The 27,036-nt window shown below is 46.3% G+C and overlaps 1 protein-coding gene across 9 annotated transcripts in view; it reads left to right on the top strand.

Moving 5' to 3' along the window:
* Nucleotides 1-27,036, top strand: part of LOC102097274 (netrin receptor DCC) — a 412,480-nt gene that overhangs the window by 86,862 nt on the left and 298,582 nt on the right. For all 9 annotated transcript variants that reach the window (XM_065044619.1, XM_065044617.1, XM_065044616.1 and 6 more), the window contains one exon: nucleotides 24,429-24,583. In XM_065044619.1, the coding sequence (XP_064900691.1) occupies nucleotides 24,577-24,583 (7 nt within the window). In that variant the 5' untranslated portion in view covers nucleotides 24,429-24,576. The remainder of the gene's footprint in view (nucleotides 1-24,428; nucleotides 24,584-27,036) is intronic.

Below are 27,036 nucleotides of genomic sequence, written 5' to 3'. Positions count from 1 at the left end.
ATATGGAAAAGCTCAGTAATAAGAGCCAAAGGTGGATGAGGGTCGGGCCAGCCGGGCACGGAGCTGGAGGTTATTTATTCATCAAGCTGCCATCTGATTTATTCATTACGCACAAACAACTGGATTCTACGCGACGACCGGGAGAAAACCGACCTCGGACCCCCAAAGAGCTTGGGCAATACCAACATGAACCTGGCCAACAAAACAATACAGACAGTTGGACTCGGGAGCATAAAAACCCCGCAGGTGCGGCGATAATGATTTGGAGCTACAGAAACACCGAACCCTGCTGGGCCGTGTGCCTTAGAGCGACGAGCGCAGGGGACAGCGCTCGATACCTTGGTAACCGCTCTCTTGCAAAGGCCAAAGTAGGTTGATTTGTATTATCTTGTAAAGAAACCAAATGTACCGCTACCCAGCACTACTCCTGGTGCATACCAAGAGCGTTTCAGTGTTTTCTAGCCTTGAAACAGCTGAATAACCTTTTAGAGCTGGCACTAAACTAAACCGGAGCAATTTATTAGCTTTTCTGCCCTTTATTTCTATAACTGGTTGCTCATTGCTGTTTGTGAGAGTCAACGAGCAACACGTTCCATCGATCGTCTGAGGGAACAGTCACGCTTTTTATTTTGGAGACTGTTAGAGAAAGCAGCGAGGGCGGAGGTTTAGGCTGAGCTTTAGTGCTAGGCCTCGCCTATCCCTGTTGTTTGCAGCACCATGAAAAACTCTTGCTCCTTACACACATCCCTTGGTTTTAACTAAGTCAGGGATGCAAAACATTTATTCCGTATGACACGGAATTGGTGATAAAACCAAAATATCAGAGAATCTCAGTGTCAGGGGTTGAAGGGCCCTGGCAAGCTCATGCAGTGCAATCCCCCCATGGAGCAGGAACACCCAGATGAGGTTACACAGGAAGGTGTCCAGGCGGGTTGGAATGTCTGCACAGAAGGAGACTCCACAACCCCCTGGGCAGCCTGGGCCAGGCTCTGCCACCCTCACCCCCAACAAGTTGCTTCTCAAATTTAAGTGGAACCTCCTGTGTTCCAGTTTGAACCCATTGCCCCTTGTCCTATCATTGGTTGTCACCAGAAGAGCCTGGCTCCATCCTCCTGACACTCCCCCTTTAGATATCTGTAAACATGAATGAGTCCCCCCTCAGTGTCCTCTTGTCCAGCTCCAGAGCCCCAGCTCCCTCAGCCTTTCCTCACACGGGAGATGCTCCACTCCCTCCAGCATCTTGGTGGCTGCGCTGGACTCTCTCCAGCAGTTCCCTGTCCTGCTGGAACTGAGGGGCCACAACTGGACACAATATTCCAGGTGTGGTCTCCCCAGGGCAGAGCAGAGGGGCAGGAGAACCTCTCGGACCTACTGACCACCCCCTTCTAACCCACCCCAGGTACCATTGGCTTCCTGGCCACAAGGGCCCAGTGCTGGCTCATGGTCACCCTGCTGTCCCCAGCACCCCCAGCTCCCTTTCCCCTACGCTGCTCTCTAATAGCTCATTCCCCAACTTACACTGGAACCTGGGGTTGTTCTGCCCAGATTCAAGACTCTACACTTGCCCTTGTTCTATTTCATTACATTTTCCCGCCCAACTCTCCAGCCTGTCCAGGTCTCTGATGGCAGCACAGCCTCTGGCGTGTCACCACTCCTCCCAGCTTGGTGTCACCAGCAAACTTGCTGACAGTCACTCTATTCCCTCGGCCAAATCACTGATGAATATCTTGAACAATCCCGGCCCCAGCACTGCCCCTGAGGCACTGCACTAGATCCAGGCCTCAACTGGACTCTGCCCATTGACCACGACTCTCTGGCTTCTTCCCTTCAGCCAGGTCACACTCCACCTCACTCCCCGCTCATCCAGACCGCACTCCCTCAGTTCAGCGCTGAGGATGCTGTGGGACACTGTGTCAAATGCCTCTCTCAAGTCAGGGTAGACCACGTCCACCGCTCTGCCATCATCCATCTATCTTGTTGTGTCCTCATAAAAGTCAATGAGGTCGGTCCAGCATGACTTCCCTTTGGTGAAGTGACGCTGACTGCCCCAATGACTGTTTTAGCCCTGATATGCTTTGAGATGGCATCGAGGAGAAGTCATTCCATCAGTTTCCCAGGGATGGAGGTGGGGCTGACCGGTCTGTAGTTACCCAGGTCCTGCTTCTTGCCCTTTTTGCAGACTGGAGCGACATTTGCTTTCCTCCAGTCCTCAGACACCTCTCCCGTTTCCCAGGACTTGGCAAAGATGATGGAGAGCGGTCCAGATAACGGAGAGGATGTGATGCTGAGTTGGCACGCAATCAAGATACCACTCCAGTACCTTGCTTTCCTCCAAAAAACCCAAGTTTTGGTGCAAATTCCTATAGAGATGATGTTCAGATGGTCCTTGTCAGGAGTTCTCCAAATCACCCATGGAGATGGGGTGAGTTTTGACTGCTCGGATGAATCGATGCGATGAAAAGCACAGGGGGAGTAATTTGGAGAGCTGCGTGTCTGTAGCAGGGCTTGTCTGCGGAAAGAACATCTGTCAAGCCAAGCTACGAAGCAAGAAAGTTTCATTTAATTGAGACCATCATGAGAAACAGCGCAAGGAAGGAAAAGCCCCATAGGCAGAGCTGGAGCACCCAGGTAATGCTCAGCCCCTCGGAAAATCCGGCTGAGGTTTGAACCGTTCAGCAAAGTGGGGGAGAAAATACAGCTCACTTTGTTCCGGAGCTTCGTTTGCTTTTATAGAACCATTTAAGAAGTGGTAGCAGTGAATTAGTGGAATAGAGCTTTATAGCAACATGCTAATGACTTCAAAACACAATCGCCGTTCCCTTGGGTTTGTTGTGTGTTTTATTTGGAGTGTTTGTCGGTGAATTATGGTCCTTTTAATTCATCCCTCTGCTTTTCTCCGCACATTAGCATGTTTAAATAGATGATCCTGCAAGTCAGGTGAAAAGGGGTTGTGTCCTTCTCTCCCCTAAATCAAAAGGTGCCTTTGGCTTCTATCCACCTGTTCCTCCCCCAAAACATCATCCTGCACCCTAAAGCATCCACCTGAATGCAGATGGGAATGAGACGGGGCAACGTGGTCCTGACTTCTGCTCACAGTCAAGGATACGGCGAAAATAAACCCTGAACGGGGCGGTAAACTCGAGCCGTAAATGTAAAATGAACCTAAGATTTATCTGCACCTTGCAAGACAGAGCGCTGGGTGTGTTGAACCGCTTCTCAAACTGGACCTGGTTGCTTGTTATCGCGCTTTCTTGCCCAAAAAACCATGGAAGAGGTGAGAAACTTGCCTGGGGTTGATTCTGCCTTCTGTTGTGCCTGTTGATCTGTAGGAGAAGGAGGATTTTCCTTGGGAAAATATGTCTATTTGTAGAAACAGCGTCTGTAGGAGGATTCCTGAGCTTGGTGCTTATGTTCACAAACATGCAAACCCTTCAAGATGTGAGTGGGTACTTAAAGCCATTCCTTCTCTTTCAAGCCCCAACAAAGCTTTCAAATACTTGTTTTTATTTTGCCATCATGTCACTTCTTAGTCTGTAATTATACTGTTAGTTATTAGCGTCTATACACACGCACATATAATCTATCTCTTTCCAAACAACGTTTTGCCTGTTCCTCCTAATGACAGTGGTGTAAAGACACTAGAGTGGATTCAAACAATCATATATATGTTCAATATATATATATATATATATTCTCCTTGGTTATTTTTACATGCTACTATGAGCCTTATATTCTTTCCAGTATTGCAAACTGAACCCCCCGGTCGCTGCTTCTCGGATCTTCACACATGTGGCTGCAATAGTTGCTTTTCTAAATGGAAACAGTATTTACAGTGGAGGTTTTTAAGGATGAGTTAGACAAACATATATTGAACATGATTTTGCTGTCGGAATGGAAACGCATTGAAGGGCCGGCTCTGTTTGCTGCCGTTCCTGATAAGCAGCTATCTTCAAATATTGGAAGCCAAGAGGGAAATCCCAGCGGGCTGGGAAAAGCAACGGATGCCTATTTCTAACTAGCTTTACCGTTAGCAAGTTTTGACTTGTAATCTATATCTTGCATCTCCAGCTCTGTAACTTAAGCCTGTTAATTCCTGCGCTATCTGCGGAGGACAGGAAAACCAGATTTATTGCCGTTTCCTTGGCGTCAGCGTTTTCCTTGCTCAAAAAGTTATAATGTCCCTCCGTAGATCTCCCTTTTCTGGACTAACCCACCTCTGTTCTCCTATATTTATGGGCTGTGTTTTCTAGCATGCTCCAATATCATATATACTCATTAACCCTTTCAGAACAGCAGAAACCAGCTCGTTTGGCCGATGGCCTCTAATCCTCGACCCTTTTTAGCCGAGCTGATGTTCAACCTCTCATTCCTTACCCTGGATTTGCACAACCGATAACGTTTGGGGTTTATAACCTACGTTCCGCTGCCGTTTCGCATTGCGTCCTATTTATTTTCCGCGCCGTTAATGCCGTTTGGAGACGTAACGCTGACTTCAAGCTCTGCCAAAGACTCTATAGCACAGTTTAATAAGAATGGTCAGGATTTAATTGTAGGTGTTAATGGAAGTTTGACAGAAGGGGGATCCCCATTACTTTGCAATAACCCCCTTGCGACTGCGCTGTCCTTAGGAATCGGGTTTGTATCCACCCATAGAAACTGCAGCTGGATAATTTTCTCGCTTTACAATAAATCAAGAGAGGTTCAAGTACCAAAGGCCCAAATTGAATTTCATGAAGCCCTGACTAGATATTCTCCCATCTCTTCTACAGATTTGTTGGCAAGATCCACCTCTTTGTTCCAAAAGCCGCTGTTAAATCCCAAAGTGCAAGCTGCTTTTCCTCTGACTTAATAGTTTCTCTTGTTTTCTGGCCGTTACACCCTGAAACATGGTGTATTTAGTCTTATTTTATCTCATGTGTATCTGCTATTCCTCTATTCTGAGGTAGTTTGTGTCCTTGCAGGACTTACCCTCCTCTCCCCTTTGTCTCCTTCTCTTTACTGTTCTCTGCAAATGGCTTTTGCACACAAAACCCCCCAAATTACAGCCAAGTAACACAGGACAGTGGAAATATGGTATGATATGATAATCGATAAGCTGGAAAAGGGCCAAGCGCTGATAAAATTAGAAGGAGCCCGGCCTCTTCAAATGAAATGAATCGTCTGCGTAATGAGAAGAAAAAGAAGTTGAAATAAGCCAAGCGGTGCCCCAAAACGAAGCATTTAGTAATTGTTACTACTGGAAACCTGGAGAATCTGAAAACAACTTGTTCTATTTGTTCGTTAATTGTTAATTTAGCTGCTAAGTAGAGTTGCAGAGTTATACAGGGGAAGGAGTTATTGCAGGAATTGAGGCCTCCCCATTGCACGCCAAGTTTACCTGGGCGAAAGCGGCCCTAGAATTGAATTATCTTCTATTTGCTTGAATATACCCCCCCAATTCTTTATCTTGACATTGTAGAGGACGCTAAATGTCTTGAACGCGTTGTCACAGGAGCTCTTGTGATGCTGGTGAGGATTAGAGGAGCTTTGTGGCTTGACAACGCTTGAGATATGGGGGAAAGCAAGAGGAAAAGTCAGTATTTGGAGCAAAGGAATGGAGGTGATTGAGCAAAGCCACGGTAGGGAGTTGGATAAGGATGCTCCGGGAAGCCATAAAAACCACGTTAAATACATTAAAGCGTAAGCCTTCAAAACGCGGCAAGGTGGCAACTCACTGCAAGCCATTTGTCACCACCCTCCAAAAATACGGGCGCATTTCGTTTCTTTCCCTTTAGTTACCGATCAAAATACCCTTAAAAGTACTTTAATGACATCGGTTTGATCGCCTCCCAAAAATTCCAGCGTGCCAATAGGATAGCAACACATTTCTTTAAGGTTAGCGTCGCAGCGTAAAGAACTATAATGCTATTAGGGGAAGGAGGGAAGCGAGGGCTGATCTAAAGGCTCAAGCTGGTCCGTGCTCAGTGAGGTGATTATTGTTATTAAAGCTCTGGCCAAGTCGGACTCGACTCTGTCAAGCGACTGTGCGGCAATGGCCTTTTTACTCAGCAGGTTCCCCGCTTGGCGCTATCGGAAGCGTTTCCGCCGCGGCGAACAGCAAATGCAACGAGCGTTTAGTGCCTTTTTGGATTATTTTCCTGCCTTTTGCTAGGGCTGCTCGCATGGATCGCAAAATATCTTGCGTTCCGGGGTGTTCTACGCTCTGACGCGGTGCAATAATCACCGGGGGCAATGGGAACGTGGAGGGAGCATCATCGCGGCCTTGCTTTATATTCCCCATGGGTTTATCACCTGCTGTAAGAAACAACTCACAGGTAAAAGGTAAAACCTCTTTGGACGCGTGGCATTTAGTGCCCTGTTCCCAAAAGGTGTCCGTCTGTCCGGCAAAAGCGGCTCCCGCGGAGGATTTACCTGCAGGTTTAATGAAACGAGCCCAAGTTGGTGGGAATTGTTAAAGAAACCAGCAGCGAACGCTCCAATTTGGACAATAGTATTGACTGCAAAGCGCAATGAGGTTGGGTTTAACTGCCGGGCGGCAATATAGCAAATTAAATATGGACATGAGACAGTTTAAGCGTTAAATGACGCTTCTTGGGGATGGTGGTGGACTCAGCATGAGCTTTTATCTCTGAACATTGCTCGCTTGATGTTTTATATTGTACGTTCTAGTTGTTTCTAGTGCTGGTTTCGATTCTTTGGGTCGTTATATTGCTACATCTGCCCCATCCAGTGCCTGGACTTGATTTGGTGGCTTTGGAGCGGGTGAAATTTTGGTGCGACAAGTTGAATTCGCAAGGATGCAAATTAAAACCCAAGTGTTGGTTACCAGGTGTTGTCAGCACCGCTGCTTTGGGAGCATCTTATTTGAAACTGGTAGAGTTTTGCAGATGTGGTGCAGATGTTTCAAGTCAAGTTCTGCTTAGAGCTTTACAGATGATCACGATGCTTTGTCAACTTGTTTAATCCACCTGTGCCTCAGCTTCCAGGTGAGGGTTATTATTTGCTTGTTGTTTGCTTTCTGAAAGTGACTCTTGTTTCGCTTGAGCTGCCTTTAAAACCAACGCGCGGTTTTCATCACGTTGTTTGTCTTACCTTCCAAATGCTGCAGATGTGAACCTGAAATATAGGAAGGGCAGATGTTGAGCTGTACAGCTGTTTTAACACTTGTGTGATAGGTTAATTTTCCCTCTTCATGTTAGTTTATTAGCTCATCAAACAACTGGCAAAGCCCTGAACTCTCCATCCTTTTGCAATTCCTGCTTCCCTAGGCTCGGCTTTGAAATCAAACTGTTTTCATCAGGTCGTGGGTTAATAACAGTGTCTTTGGCTGTGACGAGCAAATAAGGATCGTGGCAATTAGACAGTGGCTTAATTATAATATAACGGGGTGATGGAGGTGAAGAGCAACACCTCCAGCTATATGAGAACCTTTAAAAAAGGCAGATGGGTGCATTTAGTCTAGGCTGTACCGGGCATATAATACCCACCTGTTGCCTATTTAGGCAGCGCTTAAATCTGGTCTCTGGTGGCTAAATCCAACCGCAATCGATGGCTCAAGCGCTTGCTTAAGGGTTATTGTGGATGAGGACGATGCGGATCGAAGACCAGACGCACAGGGAGGTGTTTCATCCCAACTTCACCTCCAAGTGGGGTGTCTGTCACCCCTCAACCCATAATTGCTCCCCCGGTGACCGGTGACGGACGGGGCGGTGATGGGAATTCGCCCCACGCACAGATCCCTCTTATTTAATCGATTGTGCCGTGGCTGCCGATGGTTGGTACAAAATATAAAAGGCATAGTAAAATATAAAAGGGCATCGTGCTGCTGGGACCCCTGACCTTGGAAAGGGAAATATTATACATATTTATTGTATTTTTATGAAGAAATACCTCGCGAGTCGCTGGCTCGAGTGCTGCGGCAGCGGTGGAGGAGGAGACCTCCAAGTGCCTTCTAATTAAGTCAAGGAACGAAACAGCCGGAGGGCAAAGGTTTTGAATTTAAATGGAGCCTCAAGGAAACCTGAAAGGAGGGATTAGATCCAAGAGCGCGGAAGATGTAAAACTCGCAGAAAAGCGGCGTTTTAATGGCACGGCCAGGTAGATATCGAAGCCTTGTGATCTTGGGGAGAGCGGGAGAAGCTGCTCGTGCTGGGATCATTGACAAGAAGCAGCATCCCAGAGCGTGGTGTTTGGCTTTTGTGAATAATTCTAGATTTGTCCTGACTCATGGCAGGTTATTTTCTGTTTGTCTGGGTATTTAGTAGGTTTTTTATCCTTGTAGATGCAATACTGGGGTGTTTTGGAGGCACTTGGTGTCCTGTCTGGCATCATAAGGCAGAATGGAGCAGCTCAACCTGATCATCATTTCTTTCTCACGCCTTATTTTCCTGTCGTGTTCTGACACGCTCATTTCTCCATAGATCTCTGGACACTCCGGAGGCTTTTTGGGGCTTTAATATAAGTACAAGCATGTGTAATGTTGTGCGAGTTGCATGTAGATAATGTTAAATATTGTCTTCATGCTTCTGGTGGGGAAGGAAGCCTGTTTCTCTTCTCCATTGCTGTTATTTATGTAGTAATCACAGAATGGACTGGGTTGGAAAAGACCTCAGAGATCATCCAGTCCAAGCCTTGGTCCAACTCCAGTCCATTGACTAGATCATGGCACTAAGGGCCATGGCCAAGCTCAGTTTAAAAACCTCCAGGGCCGGTGAGTCCAGCACCTCCCTGGGCAGCCATTCCAATGCCTGACCACTCTCTCTGCAGAGAATTGCTTTCTAATCCCCAGCCTCAGTTTCCCCTGGCAGAGTTGAAGCCCATGGCCCCTTGTCCTATTGCTGACTGCCTGGGAGAAGAGACCAAGCCCCACCTGGCTAGAACTGCCCTTCAGGTAGTTCTAGAGAGTGCTGAGCTCAGCTCTAAGCCTCCTCTTCTCCAGACTAAACAAGCCCAGCTCCCTCAGCCTCTCCCCATAGGGCTTGTGTTCCAGTCCCTTCCCCAGTCTTGTTGCTCTTCTCTGCACCCGCTCCAGCACTTCAATCTCTTTCCTGAGCTGAGGGGCCCAGAACTGAACACAACACTCCAGGTGTGGCCTCCCCAATGCAGAGCACAGGGGAAGGATCACTGCCCTTGTCCTGCTGACCACGCTGGTTTGGATCCAGGACAGGATCCCATTGGCCTTCTTGGCCACCTGGGCACACTGGTGGCTCCTGTTGAGCTTCCTGTCCATGAGTCCCCCCAGGTCCCTTTCTGCCTGGCTGAATGTTAATTAACAACGCAAGGAGCTGTTATTTCCTTACAAGTGCGGGCACACAGAATATTAGTGTGTGTAGGAGGAACTCTCGTGCTTATTTCCACTTCACAAATTAAGTGTCACGATGGTGGATGTGACATAATACGGCAGAAGCTGGTGGGCAAGCAACTCATCTTTTTAGTCAAGTCCGATTTGTTGGATTTGTATGTAATTGCGTAGGTTTAAGTTGTGCTATTACTTTAGAATTTAGTGCATTATTAGCTGATGGCCACAGCTTAAAAAATGAAAGATAACGATGCTGGACCAGGCTGGGGAATTGGGGTCATCTCTTGAGCGACAAACTAATACTTGGAGCAACATCCCAATGAAATAATCAGTTAAGTAAAATGTTAATATTTTTCCCCAAGCTTCCAGAAGGTATTTTTTTGCTAGATAAGCACAGATTCTGCCTATTCAGTTAAAAGAGCATCCTTAACCAATGTGCCAAACGTAACACCTCTGACATTCCTTTTCCCGTAGTGAAGCGAAATCTCATCAGTTCATTGGGAGGAACATCAGGTGGTGACGTTGGCGAGAAAGGGAAATAAAAGAGGATTAAAGCAAAATGGGTTTTGCTGAAGGGATTCCTACCTGTTACAGAAGTTATTTTCAACTTAATAGTAGATAATGGTACGGACGCGCAAACAAAAGAGCCGAGTGCACTTGGAACAGCTTGAAAGGAAAGTCAGAATGGCTTAAAATAGGGAGAGAATATTAAGCACGCAGATTTCAAACGACAGGACTATGCTGTGTTAATTGCTCCGAGTCGGCGTCGACACCGGCTGGCAATTCAAATGGCACCGAGGGAACCGCCGGCCCCTCTGAATATCCAGCTTTTATTTCGGTGTCTAACCGGGAGCAGAAATCTTCGCGACATCTGGATTCGGCGCTTGACAAACCGAACGCTGAGCAAAAGGGAGGTAAAAATCCCTGTGGAGCTTCACGGTGGGAAGGGAGCCCGGGAAACATCACCCGTGCCGCGCTGCATCGGAAAATATAACATGTGGGGCTGACGAGGGTCCTTGTCACCGCCAGCGGGATTCGGTGTGTTTGCCAAACCCCACGTGTGGTTCTGTTCTGGTTTATACCCATAAAGCCAGAGGCGCAGCTGGGAGTGATGAGTTAGGCTGGGTGTTGGGCTGGAGATAGAAATTTGGCCTCTGCTTGCCTCATCAACAGCATCAAAAGGGATTCACCCTTCCCTGCGGTGACAACGGTGGAACGGGTCACCGTGAAGACTTATTGTTTGGCGCTAATCGAGATTAAGAAATTGAACTAAAGCCAAGCTGAGCATATGGCAAGCCGGTCCCAAAACTACTGCGGCTGTGAGGGGTTGGAGAAAGGTGTTTCAATAGTGTCTGGCCATAAAATTATATATACAGTTTTAACTTGATTATCTCCAATCAAGCGTGTCCATCTAAACTGCCCACAGGGGTGTCCTGGGTCCTGCTTTCCTAGGAGCAAGTCAAGAGTAGGAATGGCTGGACTACAGGGACGCTTGCCCAGTAAAACCAGTGCTCCCCACACCGTTCTTACTGGGCACCAGTCTGGGGGGTGAGTGAAGGGGCACAGCTGCTATTTTAGGTGTTTTTCCTTCCATGAAGAACATGACATTGAGCTTTATGTTGAGGTTCTTCCAACTCCTCCATCAGCAACCAGTGGTTCAAGTGAAAAGTCATCAGGTAAACCCACCACAAATGGGAGTCTACATTTGTTTTAAAACAGCTCTGCCAAGTAGCTCGTTTTTACCCCAAGAATTCACCTTTAGCCTTTCAGAATTGTATTTTTTTAACTGCTGTGCTTAAAGCAGATGGAAGAGCAATGACCTGTCTTTGTTAGGCGAATTGCTGAGCCTAATGGGTGGCTCAAACTTAAAGCCAGATAGATTGGCTGATGTTCTTCAGATGTTATCGCTGCCTTTGTGTTAATTAGTATTGATTGTTAGGGAAACTTTGGAAAAGGTGGTTGTGGAGAGACCAGCCCCACTAACCAGTTCTTCTCTGTAGTGGTTTATTGCGTGTTTTATTCTTCATCAAAATTCATAGTTGGGAAGATGGGCTTTCAGCAATGTGCGGATATACTAAAATAGCTTTATTTTATATTATTTATGGTGTAACGCTTCTAGTTGTGCCTTACTCTGCCTCCTGAAAAAGAACTTTTCAAACTACCAATTAGGCTTCATATTCTTCTGTAATGCAGGTAGTACAGAAAACACGAAGTCCCTTCTCACTGAGAAGTTTCTTCTCAAATTTAAGTGGAACCTCTAGTGTTCCAGTTTGCACCCATTGTCCCTTGTCCTGTCACTGGTTGTCACCCAGAAGAGCCTGGCTCCATCCTCCTGACACTCCCCCTTTAGATATCTGTAAACATGAATGAGTCCCCCCTCAGTGTCCTCTTGTCCAGCTCCAGAGCCCCAGCTCCCTCAGCCTTTCCTCACACGGGAGATGCTCCACTCCCTCCAGCATCTTGGTGGCTGCGCTGGACTCTCTCCAGCAGTTCCCTGTCCTGCTGGAACTGAGGGGCCACAGCTGGACACAAGATTCCAGGTGTGGTCTCCCCAGGGCAGAGCAGAGGGGCAGGAGAACCTCTCTGACCTACTGACCACCCCCTTCTAACCCACCCCAGGTACCATTGGCTTCCTGGCCACAAGGGCCCAGTGCTGGCTCATGGTCACCCTGCTGTCCCCAGCACCCCCAGCTCCCTTTCCCCTACGCTGCTCTCTAATAGCTCATTCCCCAACTTACACTGAACCTCCTTTTAGTCGTCTCCCTCATTGCCATCACTTCTGGGTCGCAAACTCGTTGTTTTGATCAAGTTAATTCCTTCTTCAGGTTTTGAGGCAGAAAGCGTTTTGGATCCTGAAGCTCAACCGCACAAACACGATGTATTGGGTGGGAAGTAAATATCAATGTTGGCGTGTTTTAAATTGACTTTTCAAGGCAAAAAAAATGTTTTCACTGATGTCAATGGAGCCAGAAATAGAGATGAGAATCTGTCTTTGCAGTTCGGAGCTCGTTCCGCTGTAGAAATGCAACAGCAGCTGGTATCTGGGTTAAATAACGTGTGTTCCTGTGGTCGTTTTGTCTCCCCTTTGGAGAAAATGCTCTAGCAATGATGCAGCCTCCACAATGCCAGTTAAATGGGATTATAGGCTGTTGCTATTAGTTGCGTTACTTTTTAAACTTGGTTTTCTTTCTCCATCCAAATAGCGACTTATAATAACCTTTGTGTCAGAAATACCCTTCTGCTTTACTCCAAGCAGCGTAAAAGCTTTTTGGTGCTGTTGTTCTCCCTTTAGAAGAATTAAATCATCATTAATGACTCATTGTAGTTTGCTTGGACAAAAGAAACACAATGTAATAGTTTTTTTCATGTGTTGAGATGATCTCCAGGCTCTTTCTCCTTTCTCCTCATTGGACTGAAGTTAACGTAGGAAAAAAATTAGGGAATTCAATCAATATTGGTGAATAATTGCCTTTATTCTTTTCCCTCAAATAATTTCTGCGCTTTCTTAATATTACAAAACTCCCTAGAAGGAATATTCCGAAGTTAGTTTGCTTTTAGCGTTTAACGCCTTGGGTGGCGCCGGCCTTGGGTGGCTCATCAATTCCAATGCTTCTTAACTGGTCAGTGGTTGTGTCAGGGTGCTCGTTCTCAGGAACGGCCTCTTTGTGTCCGGTTTTTCCATTTGATTGTTGTTACTCCAATGTAGAGCAGAGGCGACTAGAACTTATTGGAGGTATTTGATCTTGGCTGCTCGGCTGTGTGCTCAGAGCTGTTTCCACTGTTTTTTGCTGCCAAAATAGTGTGGATTGACCCAGAAGTCAATTTTTGGTGGTTTCTCTAACGTATGTATTGTGGATATTCAACGTCAAAATCCTGTCTTGTCAGAAGCAGGAAAACTAGAAGGAGAAATCGGCGCTATAATGATCCTCCCACACACGCCTCTATAGAAACCAGCTGAATACGCCCCTTGAATAAACCCCCAATTTTGACACTAAACGATGCGAGAAGCCACAGGTTGGAAACAAGGGGTGCAAAGGGCACGGTTGTTTTCCAGGTCAGCTGCACTAACGGAGGGGAAGGATGGAACCAAGTCTACAAAGAAACCCACGTTAACGGCCTGACACCCCAGGTTAACAACTCCCACAAGGCCGAGGTCTCGGCCTATGGTTCAACCGCCTTTTTTCTCGCTGTTTCACCATCCAAAGGCTTTACAGGGAAGCAAAACCTCGGCGTCGCTTGGATTATTTTGTCTCTTCTATTGCTTAACTGCGTTTATGTATTTGATCTCATAAATATTGACGAGCTCGTAATATCAAAGCGCCTCTCAGGCGACATCTCGGAGTGTATGAAAAACTATATTGAAAACTCGTTTATCTCGTTGCGCTGATCAAGGGGAAAAAAGCCACAAGCTTCCTAATGATCCCGATTCGCTCCGACTGAGCCTTTTTGGACTGCGAGGTTGTGATATCTTCTCAGAACACGGGCTTCAAAGAGGAATTACGGAGCTTATTAGAGCGGTAGCCTGAAATCCTCCGGTGTGTGTTATCCAGAGGTCATACTGGCCGATTTAAGCGTCTTTTCAGGGAAATCTGAGTCGAACCAAAGTGTGTAGATCCCCTTTGAAGGCTGCTCGGGTACAGCACTAATCCCTTTTCCTACCGGTGGAAGAACCGGTGTTATTTTGTGTGAGCGTAATAAAGACAGTCCAGCTTTACACAACTTACTCTGAACCGCTTCCTGGATACCCGTTTGCTCTAGAATGAGGTATAGTGTCGGTAATTCAGGAAATATGTCACCGGGGAGTGAGGTGGAGTGTGACCTGGCTGAAGGGAAGAAGCCAGAGAGTCGTGGTCAATGGGCAGAGTCCAGTTGAGGCCTGGATCTAGTGCAGTGCCTCAGGGGCAGTGCTGGGGCCGGGATTGTTCAAGATATTCATCAGTGATTTGGCCGAGGGAATAGAGTGACTGTCAGCAAGTTTGCTGGTGACACCAAGCTGGGAGGAGTGGTGACACGCCAGAGGCTGTGCTGCCATCAGAGACCTGGACAGGCTGGAGAGTTGGGCGGGAAAATGTAATGAAATAGAACAAGGGCAAGTGTAGAGTCTTGAATCTGGGCAGAACAACCCCAGGTTCAGTGTAAGTTGGGGAATGAGCTATTAGAGAGCAGCGTAGGGGAAAGGGAGCTGGGGGTGCTGGGGACAGCAGGGTGACCATGAGCCAGCACTGGGCCCTTGTGGCCAGGAAGCCAATGGTACCTGGGGTGGGTTAGAAGGGGGTGGTCAGTAGGTCCGAGAGGTTCTCCTGCCCCTCTGCTCTGCCCTGGGGAGACCACACCTGGAATCTTGTGTCCAGCTGTGGCCCCTCAGTTCCAGCAGGACAGGGAACTGCTGGAGAGAGTCCAGCGCAGCCACCAAGATGCTGAAGGGAGTGGAGCATCTCCCGTGTGAGGAAAGGTGAGCGTACACTTTCTGTACTCAATACGAGTATGTGTATCCCTTTAAAATAATCCCACACCATGTTCAGGCAAGTGTGGACTCTTCCTGGACTCAGGGACGGCGCAGACACTGTTTTTGGTGATGCCATGTGCATGCACATTGTGGACCACCTGTTGTATCAGTTGCTGCCTCTTAATAATTTACTCAACTGATATCCAAACCTGTATTCAAGTCACTTTTGGAGTGCTAAAACCCTGCTTCTCACCGGTTTAATACAAGTTTGTTTGGACCCTGTTGTCCCTTACACCAACCTCGGGGTGCCTCTGTGACAAATTCCTTCACCTAAAACGTGGCTCTTCCCTCCGCTCTTCAACAACTTGTTGCAAAATTGAGCATATTCAGGGTGCAGCACCCGTTGCTCTCGATACCACCCATCTGCTCCCAGTAAGCGGCATTTTGGGATTCTTCCGACTTCTCGGCTCATCTCCAAACTGTCGCCTATTTTCAGAACTCGCAGCCCTGACAAGGTGCTCACGTTGCTTTTTATACACAAATAAACGCGCGCTCGTCGACTTTTCGCCCGTCTGCGAGGAACCGCGTGCCGTCAATCTCAATCAGACCTGTTTGGAACGTTTTGTCATGGCAAATGAAGCTGTAAAGTGGAGCTGCATAGGGAGATGGTAATTGTGGATGCTATTGAGCGACTGGTTTGTATTAGTGGGCGATTTTTAGTGTAATCCTTGAGCGTTTTGTGTGCCAAACGTAACTGAAGGCAAGAGGGTTATCCCTGAAGGAATAAGGAAAACTTCTAGGGCAAGGGTAACCTGAAATGGCTTAAAATCTGTACAAACCTGAAGCATTTCCGGGGGGAAATGCAAGAAATGGGTATAAGCATTCTGGCAAAATGGGTCTGTACGTTGCTAAATGGTTTTTTTGTCTTCCAAACCAATTCTGCTACATTCTTAGCTCTCGAGTTCCAACGCTCATTAAAGCAGAATCATGTTCACAAGGCAGCTGTTTTATTAATTTCTGGAGAAACTGAGCGAGCTCAAGAGGAAATCAAAGCCTCAGCGTTGTATATATGTGATACAACCATGGTAAGAGATTAAAAAGTGGCAAAGAAAACTTGAACGTGCTGGTGGAAGAGGGTTTTAGTTTGGAACTTTCCGGAGTCAATGAGTTCCTTAGGGTTTGGCTCGATAGGCCACGGCTTTTTGCTTGTCCAGGTTGCTTTGCTGCTTTCCTACTCAAGAAAGAGCCATTTTTGGTGCTGATATCTTAATCTGTGAGTATCTTTATCCTCTTTGTATCTCAGCACCGTGTGTGCGGAAGCGAATTCTCTCCTGGCGCTGATCGTGAGTTAGAAGAGCAATAACATTCCTCCTCAACTTTGCTCCTGATAATTCAAGCTCTCGCTGTCCTTTAGTTGTCATTGGAGCCACCCTCTGCTGAGACTACATATTCTTTCCATTCCCATAGTCTTGATCTTCTGGAAATGTTCTTTTTTTATATATTTATACGCATATTTCATTTGTTATTGCGGCGCGTTGCTTACGAACTACCCCCAGAGCAATACTTTTGACAATATTTTCGGCTTTGATGGTATAATCTGTTCCCTGTGTAGCGAGAGAGAAACGCTAGCGCCTTTGATTTTGAAGGATAGCAACTGCACTGTCCTGCGAGCGCACAAAGGTCTCCGCTCCCTTTCTTAGGCGCTCCCCGTGGTGACGGCAACATCTGAAATCAGTGCTGCTAATTCATCCTTGACGTGACTCAAAGGCCGGACCGAGCTCGGGGAGCTCGCTGCTTTAGATTCTCCCGTTCCCACGGTTTTATCCGTGGTAAATCCCATGGATACCGTCCGTTCGCTCTCATTTTGAAGTTATCAGGTAACAAACACCGTTTGAGTTGTATTTGTATTTCACGTGAGTGACACCGACAGCTCAGGGAGGGTGAAATTTGGGGGGCTCCATCCTTGTGCTTTGAGGCTTAAGATTCGTTGCCAAACTCGGTTCAGAAGTTCTCCCTTGGGGACTCCCTACCCGAATTTTGGCAAACTTGCTTCTATCCGCAATGAATTCAGGATTTGACGTTTGGATGCAAGGCATGCGAAGGATTATTATGTGATCTATCTAACGTCACACCATACGCATTTAATACAAGGGTGGAAAGTTGATTGTCGCCTCCAAAACATCTTCCCTAATACTAAATTGAGCATGTTTTGCGCTTTTGAGACAACCCAGAGATCCGACAGACCCCTTTGATTCGGCTTGCGCTGGTTTTGTGGCCTTGTTACAAGCAGGGACTTGGTTTTCTTGTGTGAAATAGGAGGGGCATTGCTCAGGTTTTTGCGGTTGGACTGAGGGGGGATGGAGCGTTTTCAAAGGAGCTTCATGTAGGGAGGAATGATGAGCTCTAGGTGTGCACATCTGCATCCTCTGTGACAGAAACAGCTGGAAATCCAAGGGAAAATGTAGGTTGAATGTGAAGGAAAAGTGGATTTATGAGCGCGGGAAGGTTTCTCACATAATAATCCTTCTTCCCAAAACTACCAAGCTACAAAAATGGTGCGGAGCCAGGGAAGTGAGATTCACAAGTTGTATCGATTGTCCTGGAGTTCCTAGTGAATCATTTTGATACACCTCACCTCTTGTTTTCTGTTGCCGTGCCAGGGTTGCTACGCACCCCCCAGGATTCAAGCGCAGAGATGAGAACAGGGAGCTGAGATTTCACGAGTCCGGTTCTGCTCCTTGCTCAGGGCACGGCTTGGAATGAATCATTTACACCTCTTGGTGCTTTTGGATTTGAAACAGGAGGAGGATCTCCTGCCACGGCCGCCTGGCGATGTTTTGTCAAGCGACGCTCAGGTTGGGCGTCTTATCTTCTGGTTTTATCCCTGCGAGGTAGGGGATGGCTGGTTCCTTTTATCTGGGTTTCTGCGGCGGTTTATCTGAACCGCACACGCGCGTCGTGTCTCTTCTGAAAGCAAAACCTCCTCCAGGCCCGAGCTGCTCTCCCGCTGATGGGAAGATCCATTGCGGGCTTTTCTCCTCCAGTTAATTTAGCAGCTCTCCAAACTGCCTCGCAGGCGATGCGTGTCCCACCGGCTCGACGCTTTCCAGCTGCCAAGAGGCAGCCTGCAACTAGAAATGGGAAAGAAGCAGCAAGAGAAGGTGGCTCAGCAGTTCTCAGGGCAGACTGAGTTTGTGCTGACCTTAAATAAGTCGCTTACGCTGCTCTAAGTGAGGAGCCGCTGCGTGTGTTCTTTTTTTCCCTCCAGCTCGTGTTCTCTGGGCACCATTGAGTTTGGTTTCCTTTAAATTCTTTATCTTGTATAGCTCGGTCTTACTTTTGCCTGCGTTGCAGCTTCTTCACCAGCCGGTGAGGGAGCCGGGGAGTCCCCGAACGACAATAAAACCACCGGCTCCGAGTACGCGTGTCCCTGGTGTAGCAAACAGCGCAAGTACAACGAGATAAACCTCGTTCTTTAATGTCATCTTTAGATCAGCCTCCTGTAAAGAAGCTCCGAGGAAATCGATAGCGTGTGCACGCAAGTACAAGCCACCCATTGCTCGAATTTAATGCAAGTTGGTAACTGGGTTGTTTATTGCTTTTTATTTGCAAAATTGTGGTATTTCTATCCAGAAGTGTGCTGGGGGAAGAGTAAAGATGCTTTTGCCAACCCTACGCAACAGACTTGTATCCTATATTCCAAAGTCCAAGATGGCCTGTAGGAGAGCAAAAGAACAAGACGGAGACTAAAGGCGAGCAGCAGAACCAGTAGCTAAACTGGAAATGTAGTGTTTCCAGTCTAGGCCACAGCTGTGCCGTAGATAGAGCCCGTTTCTCTCATCTTGGGGACAAATGGCCCAATGTGGTTCACGCGCAACCCAACTGGAACGGCGTTTGGTTCTTTCATCCCTCGGATCCCGCTCGTTTCCCTGGGCCAAAGCGCTTCCAGGCGAAGAGCTGACGTGTCCCGCTGGCTGCAGGTGGGTGCCCGACTCCGTGTCCTGCAGACACGAACCTGCTCTTGGATCTGCTGGGTCACGTCTCAGCGGTGCACACGGGCCAGCCGCTCTTGCCACACGCTGATTCTTGGTGTGCTCTGGCCGCTTAGCACTCATCTGACAGTGCAGAGCAGCCGAAAAGATGTTTAATTGGCTCTTGAAAATGACCTTTGTGCTCTCTAGATCTTCTCTGCACGATATCGCCAAAGCAGCTTTTGAGTAGAGGAGGAGAACAGGACTTGGCAGCAATTCTCTGGCCAGAACGCTTCCTTGGCGCTAGAGCATCCAGCTATAAATCTGATTAACTTTGTCATTGCTCTGATTCGTGTTGAGATGTCGATGAACCCCAGTTAAGCTCTGGTTTCAGAGAACCCAACGGTGGCTTTATCTTCTCACTGGTCAGCATCTCGATACTTTGGCTAAAGCACAAAGTTCTGATTATTGTCTCCTTCATTGTCTTTTCTCCTGGTCCACCTCACCTGCAGGTACCAGCTCTGCCTGACTTAATTCAACCCTTAGGTGATGGTGAGGAGGCACCTCCATGCCTGCCTAAGCCTTTCTTGCCTAGTTTAGACCAGCTTTTTGAGCCAGAACCTCTCTTCTAAGTCTATCATGTAAGACGCAGCCACCCAGTGTTCTCGGAGTGCTGGAGTCTCAGAAAGCCGATCGGTGAGACACTAAGAAATAAAGCAAGTTATTTAATTTGGGTGGGGGGAAATGAAAACACTTCATCTCAAGTTTACTTAGAAAAAATGATGTTAATCCTTAAATTACACCTTGTCAGAGCGTGGTGCGACCTCTCAACCTTTCAAGCAGCAGCCGAGTTTCCAGTTGAGCGTAGAAATCAAATTACCCACTCAAACCAACCTGCTAGGTTGGGATTTATGTCTTTCCCGTTGCGATACTTCTGCTCTCACCTCAAGTCGTCCCCGTGTTTATTCTGCTTTGATGAATAAAGACGCGTAGAGCCGGACGCGGCGCAGCAGCGGCTCTCGTGCCTGTTGGATGCTCGAGGTTGGGGATGCTCAGCCGTGCTCTTCATGTGAGGGGCTCCTACCACGTAACACAGCATCTCTTTTCCCTCATCATGTACTATTACATGGCTTGTTGGGTGTTTTTAAGAGATGTGTGTGGCTTGTTTTTATTCTTTAAATTGTCTCACACAAAACAGTCTCTCTTGGTATTGGGAATTTGAGGCGAGGTCTGGAATCGCGTTTGCCGTCCGTTAACCCACCGCATTGAGACACGTGGACTTAGCGCAGGACCCTTCCAACCTTTTCCTGTAACTGCACATCCTTATAGGGTCAAAAAGCTTATTGAGAGGCATTTTTGCTACTTGTATTGAAATTAAAGATGTAAATCCTATCGTAAAATCGGTCCTGGATCTGACTGGCCCTGTGGTTACCGTCACTCTTGAAAACTTGTGCTGTACTTGAGGTTGATTTTCCTTTTGTGGCCAGAACTTCCAGCTGCAGGTTCTAAACTGAGGAGTCCTCTCTTAATTTTGAGTCCTATGTATTTAGGCCTTAATCTTCTTTCTGACAAAGTTACATTATTAGTTCCTTAAACGTTTTGTCAAAGGGAAACTTAATTAGAGAGTAATGGGTGTGTTTGGTTGGAGATGATAAATGTTAAAGCAGTTTAGCTGAGAGCTGGTTATTATTAAAACGGCTTAAACCAGAGGTGAGCGATGCTTGTATTGATGAGTTTGATGTGAATTGGTTGATTGCTCCTGATGGTGGCTGAAATACTCATACTCACTTACCTGCGAGTCTTATATCCATCGTATTTATACACATATTCATCCCAAAAGACTTGTGGTTTGTACAGATGATACAAAGATGGATTGTAAACCACACAAAAACTAACGCAACAAATGGAAACCGCGGGGTGGCTTTATTTAGATATTAACACGCTGTTTCGTAACGAACCGGACAACTGGATCACACAATCAGTGCTTCAGTCGTATTTGCTTTACCGTGCCCGATCCTCCGGCTTTCTTAGCGCACCAAAAACTGTTTGTATTGACAATTTATGCCTGCGAAATCACAGCTGGGGTTTGGGAAGCATAGAGACAGATGGGGTTTCCAACCCCCGGGGAGGCAATTTGAGATGGAAAAGACGCACGTTAACGGAATAAATTCTGCTAAAATTATGGTTAAGTGACTAGCAGAGAGTGTTGACCTTTAAATCACCACATTTAAGCTTTGAAGCCAACAAATGATGGGGATAAAGGAGGTGGTGCTGAAGGGAATGAATTATTGTAGGTTGTGTGCAAGCTCAGGAATACAACTCGGAGTCGGCGAGTTCACATTTAAAACACTTTTATTCTGTAGAGTGAACACATTTTTAAGAGCAGCTTTATAAAACATAAGGTGTGTGTGGGTAAGATGAGGCAGGCCGAAGGAAAGGAAGATGGCTCGGGATAACAGCAAAGGACCGCGACTCGGGGGTAGAAACGTGATAATTAGAAGGTACGGATCCAAGCGCGTGGCAGATGCAAGAGGAGCTAATCAGGTCTTAGGGCGAGTAAGCAAGAGGATTAGTTAAAATCAGGAGAGAGAACGGTTTCATTAGCCAAAGGCTTTGGAAAAGCTCATTTGAAATGTGGCCGGCACTGGGCGGCGGGTTGAAAGGAGGATATTTGCAATATCACCGGGGTGGAAAGGCAGCGTTACGAGCCGGGGAAGAGAGGACTCGATTGTATTTTGTCAGCCTTCAAAGAGGCTGATCATAAAGCGGAAATTCCAGCTGACGTCTAATTTCCAAAATAACACAAGGGTTTCTCCATGGAAATTCATAAGCCGGATGGTTGGGCCCTGGTGACAGCAACATATAGCGGGTATCCAGCTCTAGTTCATTGGGCATCAAACCTGGTCACTATGATGGAACTTCATAATTAATTCTCCTTCCTCTTCATTTTTTGAAGAGAAAAACATAGTTTTAAAATATAGAAAGATATCTTTACTCCAATAGACATGAAACGGCGCAGGTGTGTCACCGCTTGTTTCAATCTTAACGCAAACATATTGGGGTTTCGATTATGTTTGTTCATCGAGCCCTTGGTGCAACCCGCTGGAATTGAGCTGCTTTATGAAGATGGAGGAGGAGGAGGAAGGATCATTATCATCTTGATGAGGTATTAGGGTCGCAGCGATCAGCGGTTCGTTCAATCCTGAGCGGTAATCAGCGCACACCTTTCATCTTCTTTGCTTTATGCTTTTACCGCAGCCCATAGTCTGCCAGACGTGGGCTTGATTAATAGCCAATTAATAATTTGCGTTACCTTGCATGCTCGCTGCATTACGTGCATACGTAGAAAAGCCAATGTTCAATAGGCCCCAGGGCATCCACCCATGCAGTTTTTAATCTGTCTTAAAGATAAACTAAGGCTCATCTTAGAATCCCATGTGGGATGTTGGGAAATCTGTAGGATGGTCTCAGTGCCGGGGGTGGGTTAATGGTTGGACTCTATCTTAAAGTTCTTTTCCAACCTATATAATTCAATGGTTCTATGAGTGCCTCTTGCCGGCCCCTCAGCTGCTGGTTCAACACAAACCAATGTTTTAATGTATAGCTATAGGCTTTTTCCTCCTCACCCATCATCAATTCTCATCTGTCTTCTACTGGAGTCCCATCTTCTCAGCCCCAGCGCAGCAGATGTGATAGCGAACCGCCCCACTCTATAGGAAGAACACCGTAATTTATATATCCCGCTGATGCCGGGAAAGAGCAAAGTAAATTTATGACTTGCCTACTCGCATCTTTTCGCTTCTTTGACAAGATTGGTGGGCAAATAGAGCAGAAGCCTGTCCAAGGACAGCGAGCGCGTGGCCTGGAACGAGGCTGCGCCATAGAGAGTTATCATCTCACTGGGTGTTATCCCACGAGTGGTTAACGCGTTCGCGTTGCTTCTATTGGACTCAATATATCAAAGTGTTACTCAATCTATTTTCTATTTAGTTTGTGGAAGCTGTGGTATTAACCTTTCCTTCTTGAGCATGTGCTGGAAGAACAGAGCAGACAGTAAAGAGTTGGCTAATAAACTAGAGTATTCGTCTTTTATGTCGATCAAATAGTTGAATTGAACTTCTCGCTACAAGGAGCTGGTGGAATCTCTCATTCCTATTGGCAATCGGAGGTGTCAGTTGTCATTCGCTATTAAAATTAAAAGCAAACTGTGCTGGCGTATGAAATACTGATGTGGAAATGCAGAGATACTGCTGGCAGTGGGAATGTGTCCATGCTAAAATACCTGTTGGAATTTGGAGCCACGGTAAGCTGCTAGTACCCATATAACCAATATAATTTTGCTTTTTTGCTGGTCTAAAATAATTTCTTTAGGCAGATGAAGAAAATAAGTAGTAAAAATAACTGCTTGAAAGCACATTATTAGGCCAATAAGTCCTAATTGTGTTGAATTATTGATGAGGCAGCGATAGCCTTGGACGAGGTGACCCCAGTTTTCTCCCCAGCTCATACGATGGATTCACGTTGTTCAAATAAACCCAGGACCCTTTATTTCCAATTATAGCGACATCTGATGTTACAGCATCGCAAATACTTTGAAACGATAAAGTTTTGTTATAGCACAAAGGGAGTTTTGGCAATTTATTTAATTAGGGGCTTCAAATAAAACTGTTAATCCCCTTTTTCCCCTATTTTAGACAGAAGCTCTTTTTCATATCCAGGATCCAATTAGCGATGGATCCAGACGGGGTTTATTTACCAGAGGCCCAAATTTCCTCCCAGTTCGGCGATGGGATTTTAGTTGAAAACACCAGCGGAGCTTTTGGTTCTAAAGAAGAGACGACGTGGAGTCGCGCGGAACAACACAACGATTCCTAAACACCATCTAAAATCCCAACCAAAGCTTTTGATGCTATTTATGAATGCATTTTCCAAAAGCTATTAAAGATTATTTAGGCAAAACGAAGCTTTTGCCATATTCTGATGGTTCTATCACCCTGAATTTGATGCTTGTCCGTGCAAACGTCAGGTTTGGCGTCTCAGACGCGTTCTCGGGGTTAAAGGGTCGAGAGTCGCAGATTGGAAGCCAAGAATGAATTGAGAAGAAGATAACGTGCGCGATTGTACCAATGAATGCAATTAACTGCTGGGATAATTCACCTCGGGGTACGGCTGATTCTCCATCGCTCGGAGTCTTTAAATCAAGACTTGAAGGGTTGGCTTAATGATGGGTGATGCTTAGAATTCAATTACGGTGATGGAACAGTTGAGTTTTGATGTAATAGGCAAGAGATTGGTTATTTATATATATATATATATATATATATATATATATTTACACAAGAATATGCTGTGTTAAATCATTGCACACCCAGTCCAGGACTGTTCAGTGCCAGATATTGCAGAAATATATCAAAACAACCCCAACTTTGAGAGTTATTTTCCTTATTAAACAGGTTATACCCTGAAAATCAAGCGTCTCGTCCTCCTGTTACGTTGCCTTCAATTTCTTTCTACTGCGAAACATCTACTCGGATACAACATTAATCACTGTGGCGATTTTGTGATTTATCTTTATTGGTGCAACAAAACGTGTATAACTAATTATCGCCTGTTATTAATACAGTATTTTAAATGAAGTTGGAACAACTGAGGCCTTGATTGCTTCAGAGTCTTTGGGTCTTTTCCTGCTTCACCGCTTGTTGTCCCTTTGCAGGTATTGCTGGGCTGGTGTCTGGAGGAACCTCAGACCTGAAACACCCACCACAAACCACCTTTTCAGCTACAGCGTCAAAAGCAACAGGCGGAAAAAAGGATCCCGACCCAAAAGCGTCTTCACTGACTCAGCCAAGACCTGCACCTGGATGACAGGTAATTATTTCCGATATAAAATAACGACGGCGACGGGGCGACCCAGGGCAAAGCTGCGCGTTGATACGTGTCGACGTCAAGCACGGAAAAGTTGTTACCGTTCCATTTTCTTCCTTGATCAACCAAGGAGATAAACTCGGTCCAGCGCTTGTGATCCTCCTGGATCCCGGGTGTTCATAGTTTGCAAGGAAATCGCTTTAGAATAAGCGCGGCTGCTTCTTTTCTATAGAATAGTTGCTGTCGGCGTAATTTCTATATGTTTGTGGGTGTCTTGCAAGCAGGGAAGAGGCTCCTCTGCCAGCTGGGCTGCTGGTGGTACCTCCTTTGTGCTTCTTCTTGCATTTCAATATCACAAAGTGTTTAATATTATAATAACTATTGAAGTTTCTAAGTAGTCAGGTGAGGTAGCTGCCCTGGTTCAACGTTTTGCTGGTGGGTGAACTGCAAAAGCGTCGCTTGAGACATTCAAAGCGTTGCCGAAACCCGGAGGAAAATAAACCTTCATCTCTTGGGAAGAGAAGGTGAAGAGGCCGGCGGCTTCAAGCATCGCTAATCCAAAGGGCAGCAGAAATTAGATTATTAAAGTAATATTCAGATAAATCTCCAGCAGTTTTCCTTTCAGGGCCGTGACCTGAAGCCGCGGAGGTTTTGGCTGGGTTATTACATGGAGGTCTGTTAGCGGCGTGGGCATCGCTGGGGTCGTGGAGGCTCAGGGGGAGAATTAGGAGATGAAAAGAGAGAGAAAATCATTAGCAATTTGACAAGTTGTACCTTTTCTTCCTCTTCCCTTGTCCTGCTCATTACGGAGGTGACAAATGAACTTGAGGTGACTGGGCCCTGGACCTTCGATTGTTGACCGACCTACGCTGACTTTGAGCAGATCCTACAACTACAAATTACGGATTCGCGCTGACGCCATTTAGTTTAATTGGCACGTTCATTTTATGGAAAGGTGACTGAACTCTTAGTGTTTTTGTGTCAAAAACCTACGAGCTCTGGACACCCATATACACGCTTCTCCTTTGCGCTTTTCTTCGGCCACAAAATTCCAGTTCTGTTGCACTCGGCGACATTTTTCCCCCCATTATGTCGCCTCATTATGGAACAAAGAGGCGAAATACAGTCGCTAATAATTCCGTGTGTGTTTTTCTCTTTAAAGCGGCGCAAATTAGAAGGAGGAAACGTCCGATTGTATAACTTAGCTTTAAATTTGCTTTACCTTGGCTAAATTCCAGGCTGTAAAGGGAGCGAGTTACCGTCGCTCTGGGTTGAATGCTTAATTCCTTTGCTCTGTTGGCTTGTGCGAACGGCTCCGTAAGTTCTTGTTTCTCATAGGTAAGGTAAAATGGTAACCTCACCCTAAAAGCTATAAGGTGTTAGACACAATGCTTATATAAATGCTTGTATAAATGACATTTTGTTCAGGCGTGTTGGAAAAGAGCAGATACACAGGGCGGTGAAGCTGATGGATGAGTTAAATGGTCGTCTTGTAGAACGCGGTGAAATTTGGGTGCTCCGAGCCTCGAAACGTTGGTTTGCGTTCAAGTTTAGAGATAAGGAGGACGCGATGGGTTTGTACGTGAATTTTGGGGCAGATGTTCGGCTCGGGTTGGTGGGAGGCGGATGGACGAGGAGAAATGGAGACAAATGCGGCCGTAGCAAAGGGCTGATTTGGAGCAATCTGGCCCCGGCCTGAACTAAACCCAACTTGTCAGGCAGCAGCTGGTGGGAATTAAGAGTTGAACCACATACAAGTACAATTTCCTTCTGTCTGAAAGCACCAGAAAACGCAGGTGACGGGCGATTCCGCTCCCCAGCAGAAATCCTGCATTTCAGGACATTTTCTAGTCTGTATTATGTGACCTGACTCTTCCTGCTGATACATAGATATATTTTCTTTCTCTTGGTCACGTCTCTTTAGCTTTTGATCATTGTGTGGCGGGGATTTGCTGTGCAATAGGGGCTTTTCTGCTGAGTCGAAACGGAATATAATAACTTATTTTCTGAGCAGATGCGGGCATAGGAGAGTAGTCTGTGTTTCTCAATAGCTCTGTGTCTCCTGGATGGGATTCTTTACTGACTATTAACCTCTAACCGAGGCTTTTCTTTCTTTAATGTGGGCTCTTTCTAATATGTTTCTATTCTGGCAAGTTCAGTTCAAGGGGACTAATGTCTTAAGAAAAATGAGAGAAAGGACAGAAAGACCAACAGACGGATAGTGCTCCAGTAGTCTTTGCTTCCTTAAGAAACCACATTAAACACGTATTAAAAGGTGGAATAATCTTGAATTAAACTACAGAACTGCAGGTGGGCACGGAGTTTGGATAATTGACAAGTGAGAGGTTCTCCGAGATTGTACAAAACATAGGATGGATCTAAAAATGTGGCGTGAAGTCAGACTAGAAGGTAACTGGATATATTTCGGTTCGAGAAACTGGTGATGTGGTTCTCAG

Source organism: Columba livia, chromosome W (assembly GCF_036013475.1).
Source record: "Columba livia isolate bColLiv1 breed racing homer chromosome W, bColLiv1.pat.W.v2, whole genome shotgun sequence".
NCBI lineage: Eukaryota > Metazoa > Chordata > Aves > Columbiformes > Columbidae > Columba > Columba livia.
This window is presented reverse-complemented; position numbering and strand designations above follow the sequence as displayed.